This window comes from Heteronotia binoei, chromosome 1 (assembly GCF_032191835.1).
Source record: "Heteronotia binoei isolate CCM8104 ecotype False Entrance Well chromosome 1, APGP_CSIRO_Hbin_v1, whole genome shotgun sequence".
Classification (NCBI taxonomy): Eukaryota; Metazoa; Chordata; class Lepidosauria; order Squamata; family Gekkonidae; genus Heteronotia; species Heteronotia binoei.
The window spans coordinates 225,393,560-225,412,812 of NC_083223.1; the positions used below are offsets into that span (position 1 = coordinate 225,393,560).

General features: G+C 42.5%; 1 protein-coding gene across 1 annotated transcript in view; it reads left to right on the plus strand.

Moving 5' to 3' along the window:
• SOS1 (SOS Ras/Rac guanine nucleotide exchange factor 1) overlaps positions 1-19,253 on the plus strand; it is a 111,623-nt gene that overhangs the window by 62,506 nt on the left and 29,864 nt on the right. Inside the window, exons 10-13 of the mRNA XM_060248563.1 lie at positions 1,258-1,385; positions 2,032-2,687; positions 12,196-12,277; positions 13,921-14,043. Coding sequence (XP_060104546.1) covers positions 1,258-1,385; positions 2,032-2,687; positions 12,196-12,277; positions 13,921-14,043 — 989 coding nt within the window. The remainder of the gene's footprint in view (positions 1-1,257; positions 1,386-2,031; positions 2,688-12,195; positions 12,278-13,920; positions 14,044-19,253) is intronic.

A 19,253-nucleotide genomic window follows, 5' to 3' on the forward strand; every position in this document is an offset into this window, starting at 1 on the left:
CCAGCATATATGCCTTCTAAATGAGCTCTTGGAATAACTCAGAGCTCAGAAGTACAATTGTATCTCACTGGTTGTCATAAAAGGTTTGGATCAAAAGCTCCCATCAGACAAGTGGAAGAGATTCCATGTTGTTTTAGGGGTCCGTTCACACTTTGTGCCCTGTTCTGGATTGTGCATCTAGGCAGAGAGAGCACTTTCTATTGCTCTCTATGGGCTCAGAAGTCCATCTAACATTGTTTGCTTTATCATGCAATATTCCAGTAGCAGAAGTGTGTTCTGGAACAAGCTTTTCTTTGGTACAAAAGGCAAAAATTAAATACCTAGGTTTTGGTAAACACTGGATAGATAATCTTCAGACTTCTTCCTAACTACACAGATCACAAGATCAGTCTTCCATAACGTGCCCATTTAAACTCTGTTCTTTAAACTATCCATAGCTTAAATGGGCTACAGGGTATGGAGCTGGCAGCCTCTGTCTTCACACTATTTGAGCTTCTAAGAGATGTGAGCTTTTGAACAGGTTCTCATGTAAATTGCTTTTACAGATTTATTCTGTCTGTTATGCGAAAGAGCCCTGTGGCGCAGAATGGTAAAGCTGCAATATTGCAGTCAGACCCCTCTGCTCACGACCTGAGTTCGATTCCATCGGAAGCTGGTTCATGTAGCTAGCTCGAGGTTGACTCAGCCTTCCATTCTTCCGAGGTCGGTAAAATGAGTATCCAGCTTGCTGGGGGGAAAGTGTAGATGACCGTGGAGGCCAATGGCAAGCCACCCCGTAAAAAGGTCTGCCATGAAAACATTGTGAAAGCAGCATCACCCCAGAGTTGAAAACGACTGGTGCTTGTACAGGGGACCTTTCCTTTCCTCTGTCTGTTATGCCCTGTGACACAGAGCGGTGAAGCTGCAGTACTGCAGTCCTAAGCTCTGCTCACAACCTGAGTTTGATCCTGGCAGAAGCTGGGTTCAGGTGGCCGGCTCGAGGTTAACTCAGCCTTCCATCCTTCTTAGGTCAGCAATATGAGTACCCAGTTTGCTGGGGTGAAAGTGTAGATGACTGGGGAAGGCAATGGCAAGCCACCCTGTAAAACGTCTGCTGTGAAAATGTGAAAGCAACGTCACCCCAGAGTCAGAAATGACTGGTACTTGCACAGGGGACTACCTTTACTTTATGTTATTTAAGCCATGTTTAAAGGATAGAATCTGATCTGTAAAGTTATATATGAATAAGTAGTTCTTGTTGATTTCTGATGTTTGTAGCAATTAGAAGAGAAAAGTGAAGATGAAGAAGACAAAGAGTGTTTGAAGCAAGCAATTACAGCCCTGCTTAATCTTCAGAGTAGTATGGAAAGGACATGTTCAAAAAGTCTTGCGAAAAGAAGGCTTAGGTAAACAAACTTCAGGTTTTTTCCTCCTGTTTTTAGCTGTGAGTTGCCCTGTTGAATAAATCCAGGCTTCCTAGTTTCCTCTTTCAGTAAACAATGAACAAAGTAGTTTGTGGTAAGCCTATTTTTTCAGAGGAAGTGACATCAAAACATAGATAGCTATTGTTTTAAACCTCTTCTATGTGTATATGTTCCTACATACTCCTAGTGAAAGCATCTTGAGAAGCCAGTGGTAAGTTGAAGGAAAATATATTTTTTCACTGCCTGTTAAACTTTCCTATAGAGTAACTTAAAATGCATAACTTTTCCTGAGAACTTTTAATACAGTCAGTATTGTGGTGCCAATTTTTACTTTTTTCATATGTTTACAGTGTCTATTAAGAAGTATGACTAGTAGCCAGTTAATTTACAGTACAAAGCATGTTTACTGACTGGAATTCTGTATTTCATAAATGAAGTGTAACCATTTGAGATTATGAAAATTTGTATTTTGTTTAATACAGTTTAAGCTTTAGGATTCTTGTAATTTCTGTTGTTTAAATACCATCAGGAACTCCTTTGGAAGTTAGCAGAGTAAATGGTAACTATGCTTTTGCTAGTACACATATTTATTACAATATGAACTAATGTATTTTTACCCTTTCCAAAGTGAATCTGCATGCCGATTTTATAGTCAGCAAATGAAGGGAAAGCAACTAGCAATTAAGAAAATGAATGAAATCCAGAAGAACATTGATGGTTGGGAGGGTAAAGACATTGGACAGTGCTGCAATGAGTTTATAATGGAGGGGACTCTCACACGTGTCGGTGCAAAGCATGAGAGACATATATTTCTCTTTGATGGTCTAATGATCTGTTGTAAATCAAATCATGGCCAACCAAGACTTCCTGGTGCTAGTAATGCAGAATATCGTCTGAAAGAAAAGTTTTTCATGCGAAAGGTACAGATCAATGATAAAGATGACACTAATGAATACAAGCATGCCTTTGAAATCATTTTAAAAGATGAGAACAGTGTTATTTTTGCTGCTAAATCGGCTGAAGAGAAAAACAACTGGATGGCAGCCTTGATCTCTTTGCAGTACAGAAGCACTCTGGAGCGCATGTTAGATGCAACAATGTTACAGGAAGAGAAGGAAGAGCAGATGAGGTTTCCAAGCCCTGAACTTTATAGGTTCGCAGAACCTGATTCTGAAGAGAATATTGTTTTTGAAGAGAACATGCAGCCCAAATCTGGAATTCCTATTATCAAGGCAGGAACTGTTGTTAAACTGATTGAGAGACTTACGTACCATATGTACGCAGGTAAGGAATTTTTCCTGATATTTAATATGTCTTTGCTACATTTCTTTTATTTTCAAAGTGGTATAGATGTAGAGATATAAAGTTTGCAGAAATGTTGAAGCTGATGGGGGTGGGATTTTTTGGAAAATTAAACTAAATGTAACTTTCTTACCACTTCTCTAAATTTAATGACATAGAATGCATCATTTGTAATGTAGTTAGTATATAACATTAAACTATTTGGCATATTTACAGAATTAAACTTTCATTTAATTGTCTTAGTTTTCTTTAAGAAAAATTGTAGTATATACCCAGCACTTGCAAGAGAGTTGCAGTCATCTGCACCCCTATGCTACGTTAGCACTTATATCTTAACATTTGCCATCCGAGAAACAGGAAAAAATAAAAAATGAAGGTAGAAAGTAAATTTTATAGTAAACACAAGACAGTATTCTGTTTGGCGAGAAACACTCTCATACAGTAACATATTTGGATAGCAAGGTAAATTTGGTAATAATAATGTATTATTAGGAATTATAATCAATCTGTATATTTTCCAAGTGTGCACTCTGTCTGCAAATATCTAAATCTGTGGATCAAGGCCACGCCCACCCAAAACAGGTTTTTCTGCAAAGTTGGGTGACCTCACCAAGTTTGCAGAAAAATTTAAGAAAGGTACAGGGGGGTTAATTCTCCCCACAATAAAATATGTAGACAACATACTAATTTAACATCAAAGCTGGCAGCGAGTGATGCAGGGCAAACACTCACCAAAATGTAGGAACAGCAGCAATAGCTTTAACAAACAAATGCCATGTCTGGCCATTACAAGGCAGCTATGACAGTTCTCCCAGTTGAAACCTTGGTTGCTGTTAGTACAAGGCAGTGGGAGAGTGCAAGGCCTTTCTCAGGGTTGTTCTGGCCTTTGAGGGAGGACTCATTGGGGCAAAGCATGGCAGCATCCACCAGGCAACTTGCTACCACATGAGTCTGATGACCCACCCAGACATAGCAGCTTGCTACTATTCAACAGCAGCCTTCAGCAAGAGAGCCAGTTTGGTGTAGTAGTTAAGTGTGTGGACTCTTATCTTGGGAGAACCAAGTTTGATTCCCCACTCCTCCACTTGCAGCTGCTGGAATGGCCTTGGGTTAGCCATAGCTCTGGCAGAGGTTGTCCTTGAAAGGGCAGCTAATGTGAGAGCCCTCTCAGCCTCACCCACCTCAAAGGGTGTCTGTTGTGGAGGAGGAAGATAAAGGAGATTGTGAGCTGCTCTGAGACTCGGAGTGGAGGGTGGGATATAAATCCATTATCTTCTTCTCCCCCCCCCCCCCAATGAAAGCCAGACTGTTAATTGCTAGGAGTTTCAGACTAGGATCTTGGAGGCCAAGTTCAAATCCCCAATCTGCCTTGGAAGCTCACTGGGTGACTTTGGGCCAGTCACATGTTCTCAGCCTAACTTTCCTCACAGTGTAGTTGTGAGGATAAAAGAGAAGAGAGGGAAATGATTCAAGCTGCTTTGGGTCTCCATGTGAAGAAAGATGGGGTATTAAAGAAGTAAATAATGAATATAGCTGAAGAAGGGGGCGGGGGGAGATAAAAGATTGGGTGGGAGAGAACAGAGCTGAGTAGGAGACAATGAAGCTGGGAGGGGGCAGAGAATATGAGGACTGCCAGGAGGAAGTGGGGAGGACTGATGGAGGAAAGTGTGGTGCCCTCCAAAAATCCTTGCAACTTGTGCCAGGCCATTGAGTAGCATATAGCATAGCCCAGCTTGGTAACTGGCACCATACAATTGGTCTAGAACTTTCCCAGGAGAGGCTGCCAGGGAAAAGGGAAGGAGAGACAGCTGAAGATAGAGGATTAAATAAAGGTAGTTTGGCTGGTGGGTGGGAAGGAGAGAAGAAAGCAGGAAAAGAGGAGAAGCTTTGGGGACTTTCAGGGAAGGGAAAGAGGAAATAGTGGAAGGGTGAAAAATGGAATGCCCTCTGCAAATCCTTGTAGGTCCCCACTTGTCATTATCTGATACCATGCATTACTTAAAATATTACTCATGCTAATTGGGTGGGTGGGGAATCCATAGGAATTTTTCTCAGTACTCCCCAAAATTTCCCAGTGGGTGCCAAGAACTACAATGCCTCAGCTCCAAGTGATATCCTGTAAAATCCTTATAATGACAGGTTTGGGAAGTTTAACAGAGACATTTAAGCTGTAATAATAATTACAGTTTAATAATCCATGAATAGTTACATTTTTGCTGTGTAACTGAGGTAAAGAACAATGCTTTTAGCATGCATTTGCTTCATCCTTTAGCAAGGTTATAGCAACAAACACATAATCAAATGCAACCATTTTCAATTTAAAATGAATTTGATAAACTCCTTGTAGACATCCAAAAGCACAAATGGGTTTGTAGATTCATTTGTCAGTTAACTGTAGCATGCTACTCCTATTGACGGACAAGACTGGTTTTCAGCATTTTGCTGCCCCAGCACCCTTCTCCCATGTGTATTACTTTCAGGAGATTTGAAGGCTAAGACATTCTCCCACAATGTAGTGAGGACCCATCAGGCAATGGGGTGGATTTGCTACAAATTTACAGCATCATCCTGCAACCAAGGCCATGGCAAAATGGCAACTACTTTTTCTCTTGTTTAAATCGTTGGGAGATGGGCAGATTTGAGTTTCTATATGAAAACAATCTAGTGCTAAGAACAAAAGTGATTTTTTTTCTTTTTAAAACAGTACTCGTGCATAAATGGGCGGGAACAGGAAGTTAGTTTTCAGCAAGAAGACTTCCCTTCAAAAGTACTTTTTAGGTTTTCCTGAGCCATCTGTTCTGATTTGGCTGAGTTATAAACATTTGAAACCAACTGCATAAACAGAGTTTTGGTCCAGACAATCAGTAGCTTAGATGTTGCAGGTGCTAAGCAGGGAGGAATGGCTATTATGTGTGCCTAAACTCATGTAAGCTCTATTTCATATGTTCTATGCCACAAATCCTATGAATTGGGAATCTGCTACAAGATACTTCTGGCTACAGCACCGAAATGCACTTTGTGTGGATGCTTTGAACAAATGGACACTATCTAGGAATTCTTGAGATAAGCACAAGAAGAACTTATTTTTCCTTTTGAACATATAGTGTTGCATGTCCTAGGATGTAAAAGTAGTACAACCTGTTATGATTTTTCAAACAGTATGAGTTACAGATCTTCTGCTACCCAGTACTTTCATAAGTATTTGAAGAACAATATGGAATTAAGGTCTGGTTCATACCTATAGGAGAAACAGATGGGTAAAAGCTTAAATGATACAATAAATTGCATCACTGCAGGTAGGCATCTCCATTCCACACATTAATAACTTTCTGCAAGTAAAAAACTAGCACAGCCAGAGAAGGATTCTACCTCATTTCTTTGCTTGCCTTACTTTAATAATAATAATAAATTTTATTTGTATCCCGCCCTCCCCACCTAGGCGGCTCAGGGCGGCTAACAACCTTTTATACATGTACAATCATAAATAAAAACTTTAAATTTAACAATAAAAACATTTAAACATTATAAAAACCAGTTAATTTTAAGAATTCATTATTTGTTAGTTTAAGTTACTTTAAGTTACTCTGGCAGTAATGGTGGCATTCTGGCGCTGGTTCTGCCAGTTTAAATAATTCTGTGATAATGTAGGTCCTTGAGGCAGGACCATGCTGGCGGGTCCTTAATTCACAATAATAATTCAGCAGCCGGTGTATGCTCGTTTAAAGAGGACAGTTTTGCAGGCCCTGCGGAACTGATCAAGGTTCCGCAGGGCTCGCACCTCTTCCGGAAGCTGATTCCATAAGGCAGGGGCCGCAGCTGAGAAGGCCCGTGCTCTGATGTTCTGGAGCTTGACCTCTCTGTGTATGACATTTTTAACAGCCAGAGAAGGATTCTACCTCCTCTCTTTGCTTGCCTTACTTACTTTCTTTACTTACTTACTTGCCTTACTTACTTTCTTACTTACTTACTTGCCTTACTTACTTTCTTTGTATGGCATTTTTAACACATGAGCATCCCAGCATGGGATCTACCATGATACTCCACCTGTACTCTACAGCAATGAAGTCCATTCTGCCACCTCATAGAATCATAGAGTTGAAAGGGACCTCCAGGGTCATCTAGTCCAACCCCCTGCACAATGCAGGAAACTCACAAATACCTTCCCCTAAATTCACAGGATCTTCATTGCTGTCAGATGGCCATCTAGCCTCTGTTTAAAAACCTCCAAGGAAGGAGAGCCCACCACCCTCCCGAGGAAGCCTGTTCCACTGAGGAATCTCTCTGTCAGGAAGTTCTTCCTGATGTTGAGCTGGAAACTCTTTTGATTTAATTTCCACCCATTGGTTCTGGTCCTACCTTCTGGGGCCACAGAAAACAATTCCACACCATCCTCTATATGACAGCCCTTCAACTTGAAGATGGTGATCATATCACCTCTCAGCCACCTGCTCTCTCATTCCGCACATGTCAACTTCCTGCCCTGGATGTTGATTCACTACCTATAGCAGCCAGTAAACAGCCTCTTCTTGCAGAGAAGATGATTCTCTTGATTCATTCCATCTGTTGTGTTGGGGTGCTTTTTATCACCTACATTTACCCTAATTGCAATTAAATTAGCAATGGGTTTCAGAATAGCCAGCTTCTGATTATGCAAAATTGCCCTGTTAAGTTGATGACATATTTTACTGGCGCAAGGACAGTGTTTCAACAGAACTTTCATCTTACCAAAATAAACTTTTTTTATAAGGTTTTATATCTTTCGTAGAAGTACCCCTCACTTTCCTGATTTATTGCTTTCAGTTTTGAAAGAGCTTGCAACTTTTTGTCTTGCAGGTCTGTGCTATTCTATTTATAGAGCTTTGATGCATTGAATGCTTGTGCGTCAGCACAGCATCCATTTCCTTTCTTAAGGCATTCAGGAATGATTATTTATGTTTTTAGCTGTTGTTGTTCTTTAGGCTTTTTAAATGGTTGTATTGAAGAGAGATTTATCACATAGACAGACATCCTGACCAACCTCATGTATATTTTTAACCTAACTTTTGGGCAATTTGAAATGACTTGTAGAAATAAAGCTAAGGGAGAATAAATTACTGTATGATAACATCAAAATAAATGATTTGTAGAAAGATGTGCTTTTATATCTGAATTTGCATGTTGGATGATATTTGTACATAAATTGTTTTAATGTCAGTGTGGAGGCAACAGCAGTAAATCATAGTTGTGGTTAACTATGATTAACGCTAGTGCATGCTTAACAAGCTTAACAATTAAGAATGGAGAAGGGAAGTTTGTTTATTTTACTATATATATTCTGCCTTTCTTGCTGAGACTCAAAAGCAAGGAAATGCAATACACAAGGTGTTTTTCACGTAGGCAGAATTACTCTGCAGGGAAGATCCTGATTTTAAGATGTAATAAGTAATAAGCAGTGCCTTTTCAGCTTGTTTAGCAAGAATATAGAATCTATAGAGTTGAAAGGGGCCTCTGGGTCATCTAGTCCAACCCTCTGCACAATGCAGGAAATTCACAAATACCTCCCCCCACATGCACATCCCCAGTGACCCCTGCTCCATGACCAGAAGATGGCAAAAAACCTCCAGGATCCCTGGCCAAACTGGCCTGAAGAAAAATTGCTGACTGACCTTGAAGTGCCAATCAGCATGTAAGAAAAGGCCACAACTAAGTACTGATGCAGCTCTTTCTGCCTACATTCCCATGATCTGCCTAAGTTCACAGAATCAGCATTCCTCTCAGATAGCCATCTACCCTCTGTTTGTGAAAACCTCCAAAAAAGGAGAACTCACCACCTCCCGAGGAAGCATGTTCCACTGAGGAACCACTCTTAACTGTTGGAAAGTTCTTAATGTTTAGCTGAAAACTTTTTTGATTTAATTTCAATCTGTTAGTTCTGGTTCGACCTTCTGGGGCAACAGAAAACAACTCCACACCATCCTCTATATGACAGTGGTCATATCACCTCTCAGTCGTCTCCTGTCCAGGCTAAACATACCCAGTTCCTTAAGCCATTCCTCATAGGCCTTGGTATCCAGACCCCTCACCATCTTCAGTGCCCTCCTCTAGACATGTTTCAGCTTGTCTGTATTTTTCTTAAATTGTGGTGCCCACAGTATTCTCGGTGAGGTCTAACCAGAGCAGAGCAAATCACTTTACATGATCTGGACACTATACTTCTGTTGATACAGCCCAAAATCGCATTGACCTTTTTAGCTACCGCATCACACTGCTGACTCATTTCAGTGTATTGGTCCACAGAGACCCCCTAGATCAAGGGTGTCAAACTCATTTGTTATGAGGGCCGGATCTGAGATAAATGAGATGTTGTTGGGCCAGATCATGTTGGACTGGGCCATGTGTGTACCTATTTAAGATTAGGTAGCAGAGATATAAACTTTACAAAGGACACAAAGATTTGTTTAAAAAAGCTTAAAACATTAGCACTCACTGGTCTTAAAGGTGCTTTGTTTGTATCTCTCCTGTGCAATCCAGGAGCAAAGGAAGCTCTGGCTCTTCCTTCCCCAGCGAACCAGCAGGGGAAGGAGCCTCAGCCAATAAAAGAAAGAGAGGCTTGGCTCAGTAGCTCTGCTGTGCGATTGAGAGAGCCTGGCAAAGCAAGCTATTCCTCCTCCCTTCCTCCTGAAGGGAGGAGCCTCAGCCAATGGAGAAAAAAGAGGCTTTGCTCTGTAGCTCCTGTGAGCAAACCTTGCAAAACAAGCTGTTATGAAGAAGGAAGCAAAAGAGAGGGAGAAGGAAGCAGATGACAGCCCGTTGCTTGCGGGCCTGATAGGGGCCCTCTGGGGGGCCTTATTTGGCCCCCGGGCCACATGTTTGACACACCTGTCCTAGATTTTTTTTTGCTCATACTACTTCCAATACAGGTCTCCTCCATCCTATAAATATGCATTGAATTTTTCCTATCTAAATTCAGAAGTTTACATGTATCCTCATTAAAATTCATTTTTATTTGTTGTAGCCCAGTTTTCCAGCCTATCAAGATCATCCTGTATCCTGATTCTGTCTTCTACTGCATTTGTGACCCCTCCCAATTTAGTATCATCTGCAAATTTAATAAGCATTCCCTCTATTCCTTCATCCAACTCATTTATAAAGATGTTGAACAAAATGGGTCCCAGGACAGATTCTTGGGGCATTCCATGTCATTCCTCTCCAAGAGAATAAAGAACCATTCACAAGAACTTTTTGGGTACAATCTGTCAACCAGTTACAGAGCCACCTAACAGTAATAGGATCCAAAACCACATTTTATCAACTTGTCAACAAGAATATTATGTGGAATCTTATTGAAAGCCTTACTGAAATCAAGATAAACAATCTCTACAGCATTCCCCTGATCCAACAAGGTATTAACTTTTTTGAAAAAGGAGATCAGGTTAGTCTGACATGACTTGTTCTTGAGAAACCCATGCTGTCTCTTAGTAATCATGCCCATTCATTCTGAATGTTCCAGGACTGACTGTTTGATGATTTGTTCTAAAACTTTTTTAGGTATAGACATCAAGCTGACAAGTCAGTAGTTACCCGGATCCTCTTTTTTCCCTTCTTGAAGATGGGGACAACATTTACATGCCAGCTGTCTTCAGGCACCTCTCCTGTTTTCCAAGAATTCTCAAAAAGAATGGACAGAGGCTCAAAAATTACATTTGCAAGTTCTTTTAGTACCCTTGGATGCAGTTCATCTGGCTCCAAGGACTTAATTTCATTTAAAGAAACTAGGTGTTGATGTACTGCCCTTTGCTGATCCTAGACTGTAACTCCCTTCCCTCATCATATGTTCTGTTTTTGCCATGTTGAGCACCATTTCCCTCACAAGAGAAAGCTGAGGAAAAGAAGGAATTGAGCAGTTCTGCTCTTTCTTCATCACCTGTTACAATGATGATGGAGAGCCATCCAAAGCATTAAGGCTCTGCTCTCCAACTTGGGGACCCCATGGAATGAGGTCCCTGCTAGTGAATGTTTCAGTTGAAGTGAGAGGTAAAATACACACCAGGATATCCTGAAGATTGCTATCTTACCTTTATGCTTGTCATAGCAGCTTCTAGGCATGCATTTTTCTCCATAAATGTGTGTAACTTCACTGCCTAAAGATTGGGGGGGGGGGTGTAAATCAGAGTCTCCTCTCTGTGCTGTTTGTCCCAGGGAATGTGTTTAAAGCATAGCCAGCTTCAAGAGGGGGTTAGATAAAAATATGGAGCAGAGGTCCATCAGTGGCTATTAGCTGCAGTGTGTGTGTGTATATATAATTTTTTGGCCACTGTGTGATACAGAGTGTTGGACTAGATGGGCCATTGGCCTGATCCAATATGGCTTCTCTTATGTTCTTATGTTAAGTGCCATCAGGTCGCTTCAACTTATGGTGACCCTATGAATTAATGATCTGCAGAGCTTGGTAGAAAGATCAGCCATGGTATTGTCATAGATGGTGTTACTAATAGCTTGTAGTCCATGTTTGGTGCACAGTGACTCAAAAATCTCTTGAGACCAAAATAGTGTTTTCTGGAAGATTATTAACAGGCCATATTTTTCCCAGGATGTAAGTGGTGTCTCATGCATAACTGGGGGTGCTTATGGCATAGGGTCTGATAATATAGTCCATGTGACCTGAGATCCCATACAGTGATGGTTCCTATGCCTGACATAAAAGGATGTCCTGAGTTGCCGGGCTTGTGTATTTTGGGCAGAAGATAGAAAACACTTGATCATGGTTCTTGTGATATGGCCATATAGATCCATTCGTCTATTCCTGTATGTGTGTTCATATTTCTTTCATAATTCTATGTAGTTATTTTTGGTAATCCTGAGTGGGGTCTGAGAATAGTCATTTATAGAAAGTGGTATCATACAATTGTCTATTGGCTTCCTGAATGCAGTCTGATTTGTCCATGATGACAACTGCTCCTTCTTTGTCAGTATCTTTAATAGTGATGTCTTAACTCCACTAGTGACCACAGCTTTCAGCCCCTGGTTCAGGGCACCATTAACAAATTACGCTGGACAATGATAATTCTGTTTCACAGGCATTGGGAGGCAAACCATTTCTTGACTACAGACAACCTCTCAATCTTAAAACAACTTCTCATCCACAGCACTGCCCTTCCTAACATGAACACAGAAAGGGTAGGAAGTTAGTGTTCATCTCCTATTTGAGCATATTTTTCATTCCTATCTTGTTCTCTTAACTGTGTTAAATCTAGATTGGAGCCTTTCTGGAAACTATAGAAAGGTCCTGTCATCTCAGGTTTATTAGCCTGGCCTACCCGCAGTCCTGGAGGTAAATTCCCTTCTGTCTACAAGAACAAACCACCAATTTCTTTTCCTTATCCGTATCCATGTTACATCTGCACCAGTCTCCAGTGTCTAAAAAGTTTAAATTAACATTGAAGTTAAGGTTCTGTAGCTATCTTCTACTTAATTAAAATAATGTATTGAAATATCCACTTTTCTATCCTAGATCCCAACTTTGTTCGAACATTTCTTACAACATACAGATCTTTTTGTAAACCTCAGGAATTATTGAGTCTCCTGATAGAAAGGTAAGAGGAATTTGAAATACTGTTTTGTAATGTTCTTTCCTTCTATGAGATAAGTTTTTGAACATATGTTGTCCTTTTGAAGAAGGTTGTTTTTTAACAACAAAAGTATATTTAATTTCTCCCCACAAAGTTGTAGAGGTTTGCACTGTTGTAAAAATTCATATAGGAAGTACATTTATTTTCCTACTTAAACTGATGAAGTTTTCAACTCCCACACATGCAATAAGAAAATATGATTGGGCATTTTAAAATTGTAGCTCAGAAAAGTTGTTTCATTGTTTAGCATGATTGCTAAGTTCAGCTGAATGCTCTAGAGCTGTGGGACTCTACCTATGGCTCCAAAGCTACATGTGGCCTTATACATGCCACCTCCAACTCTTCTTCCATGTTAAGTTTCTGTATATTTGCTTTCTTTGTCCAATGGGCTGCCCAGAAGGCAGTGCTTGCATCAAGTAAATTAGTAGAATTTATTTTAGTTATATTGATACTGTTAATAGCTATTGGCTGTGTGTGTTTGGTGGGTTGGTGTGCAGTGTATATTGTAGTCCCATGGCTCTTTTGATTGATGGTCATTGCAAAAGTGGGTCTCTGCAAACCACACTGTTCTAGTGTACATTTTAATTATTGTTCTATACTGTGGGTTTTTCCAAATAGTTGCAGTTCTCTATTTTTACTTCCAAATCTGCAGAAATTTTGGAAAGCCAAAAATCTTTGAACTCCCCCATTCTTGTGTACACCTGGGTTACTAAGGGCATTTAATGGATGTGAAGCGTCTTGTTTATACTCATATTTCTCTGCATTGGATTCTATAAATCTTGAATGTGTCCATGAAATAGATTTCTACCCCTTTTACACTGTAACCTTACCATCCCATCCCAAGCAAAGCTGCTTCTGAGAAGATTGCTGACAGAACAGGGTGGAGGGCTACAGCAAGTATTAACAGAAAATTTATTTTTTCTGAGTATTTACCCTGTGGAAGAACCCATGCCATGGGGGAATTGTTTCTTCTGATTTCCCCTCTAGCAAACTGCAAGTCTGCATTACAACTCACTCTGTTCTCAAGGTACCTTCTGTTCTCAGGGGTAAGCTTAAGTGGTTGAACTTGTAGCGGTGAAAGGAAAACCTCTGTTCCAGGATTTCATTCCATTCAAGGGGTTCAGATATCACATTTAATGTACAAAATATGCAGAGTGTCAACAGCAGATGCTTGTGTGCTTGCAAGGAGATATTCAAGCACCTTGTTAAAATATGTTATTTGTCTATTTGAAGCATTTGTATTCTACGTTCCACCCAAGGCACTGAACATCAAAACACTAAAACATTTAAAACATTATTTAAAAGAAAAATACATAAAACATTTAAATAGCTCATCGAAAACATATAAAAGCAGGATACAACACAAATAATATAACCAGGAAGGATGGCAGGGATGTGTGAAACAAACAGAACAGTCTCTCATTTAAGAAAAACCTGGTTTTGACCAATCTTATTTTTATAGTTCAGCTAAGATTTTTCTCAGTAGTTGAAATTATAGCTTTGTTTCACTGCTTATTGTTTTGTTGTTGCATATAGTTAACATTATTAGAAAATGCTTTTCTCATGGCTAATTGTCTAAATTTTAACCATATCCTACTCTGTGTTAGATTTGAAATTCCAGAACCTGAACCAACAGAAGCAGACCGCATAGCTATGGAGAATGGAGATCAGCCTCTTAGTGCAGAGTTAAAAAGATTTAGAAAGGAATATATACAACCTGTACAGCTGAGGTGAGTATTCTAAACATGTCTGTGTTCTCTTCCCAGAGGTTCAGCATAAGCTTCCTGTTGCAAAATGTGATGAACTTGTGTTTTTAACAGCAGAATTACAAAGCATACCAACTTTTAGAGTCACAGACTAGGATCTAAAAGACTTTGCCTAATATTCTGCAGTTATCAGAGACCTTTCCTACTGTAGCTGATTATGTCTCCAAAAATCTGCTCCTGAAAGTTAGGAGACCCTCTAAAGGGGCAATTCATGTGGTATAAAGAACTGCAGTCAGAAAAGAAAATTAGCTGCTATGACCCACTTGCCACATGTTTGCAAGATCCTAGTTTTAGTACATGAATCCTTATTCTGTGGACTGTACTGGATTATTATACCAACCAAACTATCATGACAGCAGTTTTTACACCCAGTTTTTCACAGATGAATTTAGTTGCAATTTTTTTATACTATGAAGAAGGAAGTTTATCAGTTTCAGTGGCAAGTATAGCTGTTCATAGATAACCTAAATGTGTCAAACTCATTTGTTATGAGGGCCAGATTTGACATGAGACCTTGTTGGGCTGAGCCATGTCGGGCCAGGCTGTGTGTGTACCTATTTAAGATTAGGTGGTGGAGATATAAACTTTCTAAAGGACACAAACAAACACAATTAAAGATTTTTTTAAAAAAAAGAACAAACTTAAAACATGCTTAAAACATTAGCACTCGTTGGTCTTAAAGGTGCTTTCTTTGTCTCTCTCCTATGGGATCCAGGGAACTGGATAAAGGAAGCTCTGACTCTTTCCTTCCTTCCCCTGGGGGCCAGGAAGGGGAGAAGCCTCAGCCAATAGAATGAAGAGAGCTTGGCTCAGTAGCTGTGCTGTGCAACTGAGAGAGCTTGGCAAAGCAAGCCCTCCCTCCCTCCTCAAGAGAGGAGCGTCAGCCAATGGAGAAAATAGAGACTTCGCTCTGTAGCGCCTGTGCTTTTGAGCAAGCCTTGCAAAGCAGAAGGAAGCAGATGGAAGCAGATGACATCCAGTTGCTTGGAGTGCCTGATTCAGCCCCTGGGCCACATGTTTGACTTCCCTGACCTAAATAATTTAGAGCAGTGGTGGCCATGTGTGGCTCTTTAACACACATTGTGTGGCTCTTGAAGCCCCCACTGCCCCGTCAGCTTGCTTGGAGAAGGCATTTGTCTTTTTAAACCACTTCCCCAAGCCAGCCAGTAGCTTGGAGAATGCATTTAAAATTGCTCTCTTTCCTCCTTTCACTTTCTCTCTCTCCGTCCCCATCTATCTGCCTGCTTGCCTTGTGGTTCTCAGACATCTGACATTTATATCTTGTGACCCTCAAACATCTGACGATTATTCTGTGTGGTTCTTATGTTAAGCAAGTTTGGCCACCCCTGATCTGAAGTCTCTGTGCATTATAGTGGAAATTAATTACACTTGATGATTTTCTTTGTTGTATTTCGTGTTTTACTACAACATCTATAATTGCTTCAAGCTCTTACCATGTAAAGAAGAAATTTTTTAAATTTAATTTAATTTGCGATTTATACCCCGTCCTATCCCGCAAGGTGTCAGAGTCCATTATAGTTATGCTGATCTTCTTCGTGGTCTCTGTGCAGTCACACACATGGGTTTTCCCGCTGGAACGAACCCGACCTCGGAGAATTCAAAGCTAGCCTTAGGCGTTATTTTTGGCGCGCACTTCCTCCCGCCCTGGGGAGCAGGCATCCACTGCGCATGCCTGGAGCGGGGGGAAGGCGCTCCACCCACCAGTTTCTTTCCGACCGCCGCCCGGGATAGTCCTTCCTCGTTGCGTCTCCTCTCAACTAGCCTCCTCAACCGTGTTTTCCTCCGCTACCGCTAACGTTCTTTCTTCGTTTTTCTACTCCGTTTACTTCTGTCTGGTATAGTATAAAAAAAAAAAAGAGTTCTTTATATATCCTCCTTTTCCCTTTATCTTTTCCCTTTTCCTCCTCCCCCCCCCTTCCCCCCGGGCGTATGGAAGGAAAAGAAGTTAAAATCACTTTTAAAAAGTGCATCCGTTGTGGGACTAAGATCCCCTCCTCAGACGGCCACGCTTTGTGCTTGATTTGCCTGGGCGAAACCCACAGGATTGACGCTTGTGCTCACTGTGCCCAGTTCGGCAAACAAGCTAGAAAAAACCGCGCCGCTAGACTGAACAGTCACCTACTGACCCAATCTCTGCGTCCGGCTATGTCTCAATCTTCTGATCCTCAGAAGTCACCACCTTCCCACAGGGTGGGTACGGTCCAGGCAGCTTCTGTGGCTCTGACTCCCAGGAAGCTTAAGCCCTCAAAACACCCGAAGAAACACCACGATTCCAAGAAAAAACATGGTGAATCGACGGGAAAAGAGAAATCTTCTTCGCCACACCAGTCGGCTTCGGATGCGAAAGCCGCCTTAGCGGTCTCTTCACTCCGAGTGCTCACGGCTCCAACGCCGCCTCCAATCCTGACTCCGGTAGATGCTATCGAATCCGAGGTCATCCGAATTGGCTCTCGTTCGCCTTCGATACAGGAATTCCTGCCGGAGGACCTTTTGGCGAAGGAACCTACTCAGCCATCTTCACAGCTTCTGCAGCAACAGCAACTGCAACAGCAACAACTTCTACAGCAACAAAAGCAGCTCGCCCTTGATTCCTTCCGGGACGTTACTGTCCCTCGTACCTACAAGGACGCTATGGTGTCTCCCCTCCGCTTCGACTCTCCACGCCATCGAGACCACGCACCCGATAGGCGTCACGGGAGATCACTCTCTAGGGACAGACATCTTGCGTCCCCCAGAATGAAGCACCGGTACCAGACATCCCCATACCGGGAGAAGACCACACGATACCGTGAGCGATCCTTCAGTAGGGACGAAGGGAGTCGGTACCATAGCAGATCACGCTCTCCATCCCGATGCTCCTACCCGCGCTATACGCCATCAAGATCCCCTTCTATGGAATCTTACCGCACCCGTAGGCACTGTGACCCACGGCACCAGGATGTGGGACATCAAGAACGGTACCACGACCGGTATCAACGACACGACTCGACCAGGTATCAACAACAGGACCCGGCACGGTACCAGCAGCAGAAAGACTTGGGCCGGTACCAACCACAGGATTCAGCACGGTACCAACAACAGCACAGCCCAGCACAGTACCAACATCAGCAAAGTCCACCACGGTACCAACAAAAGCAAAGCCCACCACGGTACCAACGCCACCTGTCATCTCGCTCTGAGCATACAGTATCGCCTCGCCATCGGGTTCCAGTCTCTCCTACGCCGTCAACATCTAAGCAAAGTAAACCGCCTTTGCCACCGGATCCAGAGGATCCACGGGACGAAGACGAGTCGGATCTTGAGGCTTCAGACTCTTCGCAGTCCTTATCTCAGCCAGCCTCCCCAGCCTCCGACATAGTCAAGCCTGCAGATCTCTCTCCCTCAGAAGGGGCCAAGTCCTATTTAGACCTCATAACCGACATGGGCACAGCTTTGAACATTAAGTTAACCACCGACCTTCCTAAGGTTACCGACGTCGTCCATGATCTGATCAATGCAGACCTACCTGCTACTTCATCATTGCCCATGCTTCCAGTCCATCTAGAGGCCCTAAAGGAGGCTTGGGATAAGCCAGCCTCTATACCACCAACGTCCAAACGTGTTGAGTCACTGTACAAAATTCACGCTCCGGAGTCAAAATTTTTATTTAACCACCCAGCACCTAACTCTATGATTGTGCATTCGTCCTCAAAAACTAAGCAAACACGCCACCCTGTACCACCAGAGAAAGAGGGGCGTAAATTGGATACACTGGGGAGGAAACTTTATTCAATCTCCACAGCATCAGCAAAAATTAATAATTACATGGCTCATTTTGCGGCATATGCACACAACATTGCAGCTCAGCTCACCACTCTGGTGCCATCGTTACCTGAAACATCACAACGACAGGCCACCAAACTGCTAAGAGAGCTCAATCGTCTTAGCAAGCAACAAATCAACACTGTTCGCCACTCAGTTGGATGCACATCCAGATCAATGGCGACCGCAATAGCTCTCAGGAGACACGCCTGGCTTCGCTCGTCTTCCTTACAACAGGACATTAAGTATAAGATAGAAGATCTCCCATTTGATGGGCAGGGCCTGTTTAATGCCACCACGGATGACATCCTTACCACCGTGGATGACAGTAGGAAAAGAGCAAAGCGACTGGGGGTAACCCAACAGCAACCTCAAGGTAACAGGCAGAGACCTTGGAAAACCCCCTTCTACAAGCGCACTAGATCTCCAAAGCAATCTGATTACTGGAGAAGGAGGGCACCCCCTGCAAAGCAGCCCTTTCAACAACGCCAAAGACCGCAAGCTCCAAAAAAGACCACTCCTCCAAACAAGAAGTCTCTTTGACTTCACCCCCTCCACTCCCAGACTCCTTCCCTTCCTACCGACGTGGCAGTCCATAACAACGGACTCTTGGGTACTGCAAATTGTAAAGCAGGGTTACTTCATAGAGTTTACCTCACCACCAAAGAACTCGCACTTCCTTGTAACCCCCCCCTCACAGGCTCTACAAGACGAAATCAACATCCTTCTGGCCAAACAGGCCATAGAGCCAATCCCCCCCCAGTACCATCGCACGGGGTTCTACTCCAGGTACTTTCTGGTACCGAAGAGAGACGGGGGCCAGCGCCCAATCCTGGACTTACGCAGACTGAACAAATACATACGCCCCACAAAATTCCGCATGATTACCCTACAGTCCACACTGCCACTCATTCCCAAGGACGCGTGGATGGCGCTGATAGACCTGCAGGACGCGTACTTCCACATTACCATCAACAGCTGCCACAGAAGATTCCTGAAGTTCGCCATAGGGGATGCCCACTACCAATTCAGGGCACTTCCCTTCGGTCTATCAACCGCCCCGAGGGTCTTCACAAAATGTATGGCAGTGGTAGCAGCGTTCCTCCGTCAGCGGGGCATAGCCCTTTACCCCTATATAGACGATTGGTTGATGGTGGGAACCTCGGAAGAGCAGCTCAAGGAGCACATTCAAATAACGCTTCACCTCCTCGCTACTCTAGGGTTGCAGGTCAACCAGCAAAAGTCTCAACTCTCCCCCTCGCAGACAATACAATTCATAGGGGCATATCTATCCACCACAGACCATATGGCATACTTACCCATAGACAGGGTTACAAATATCCAAACCCTGG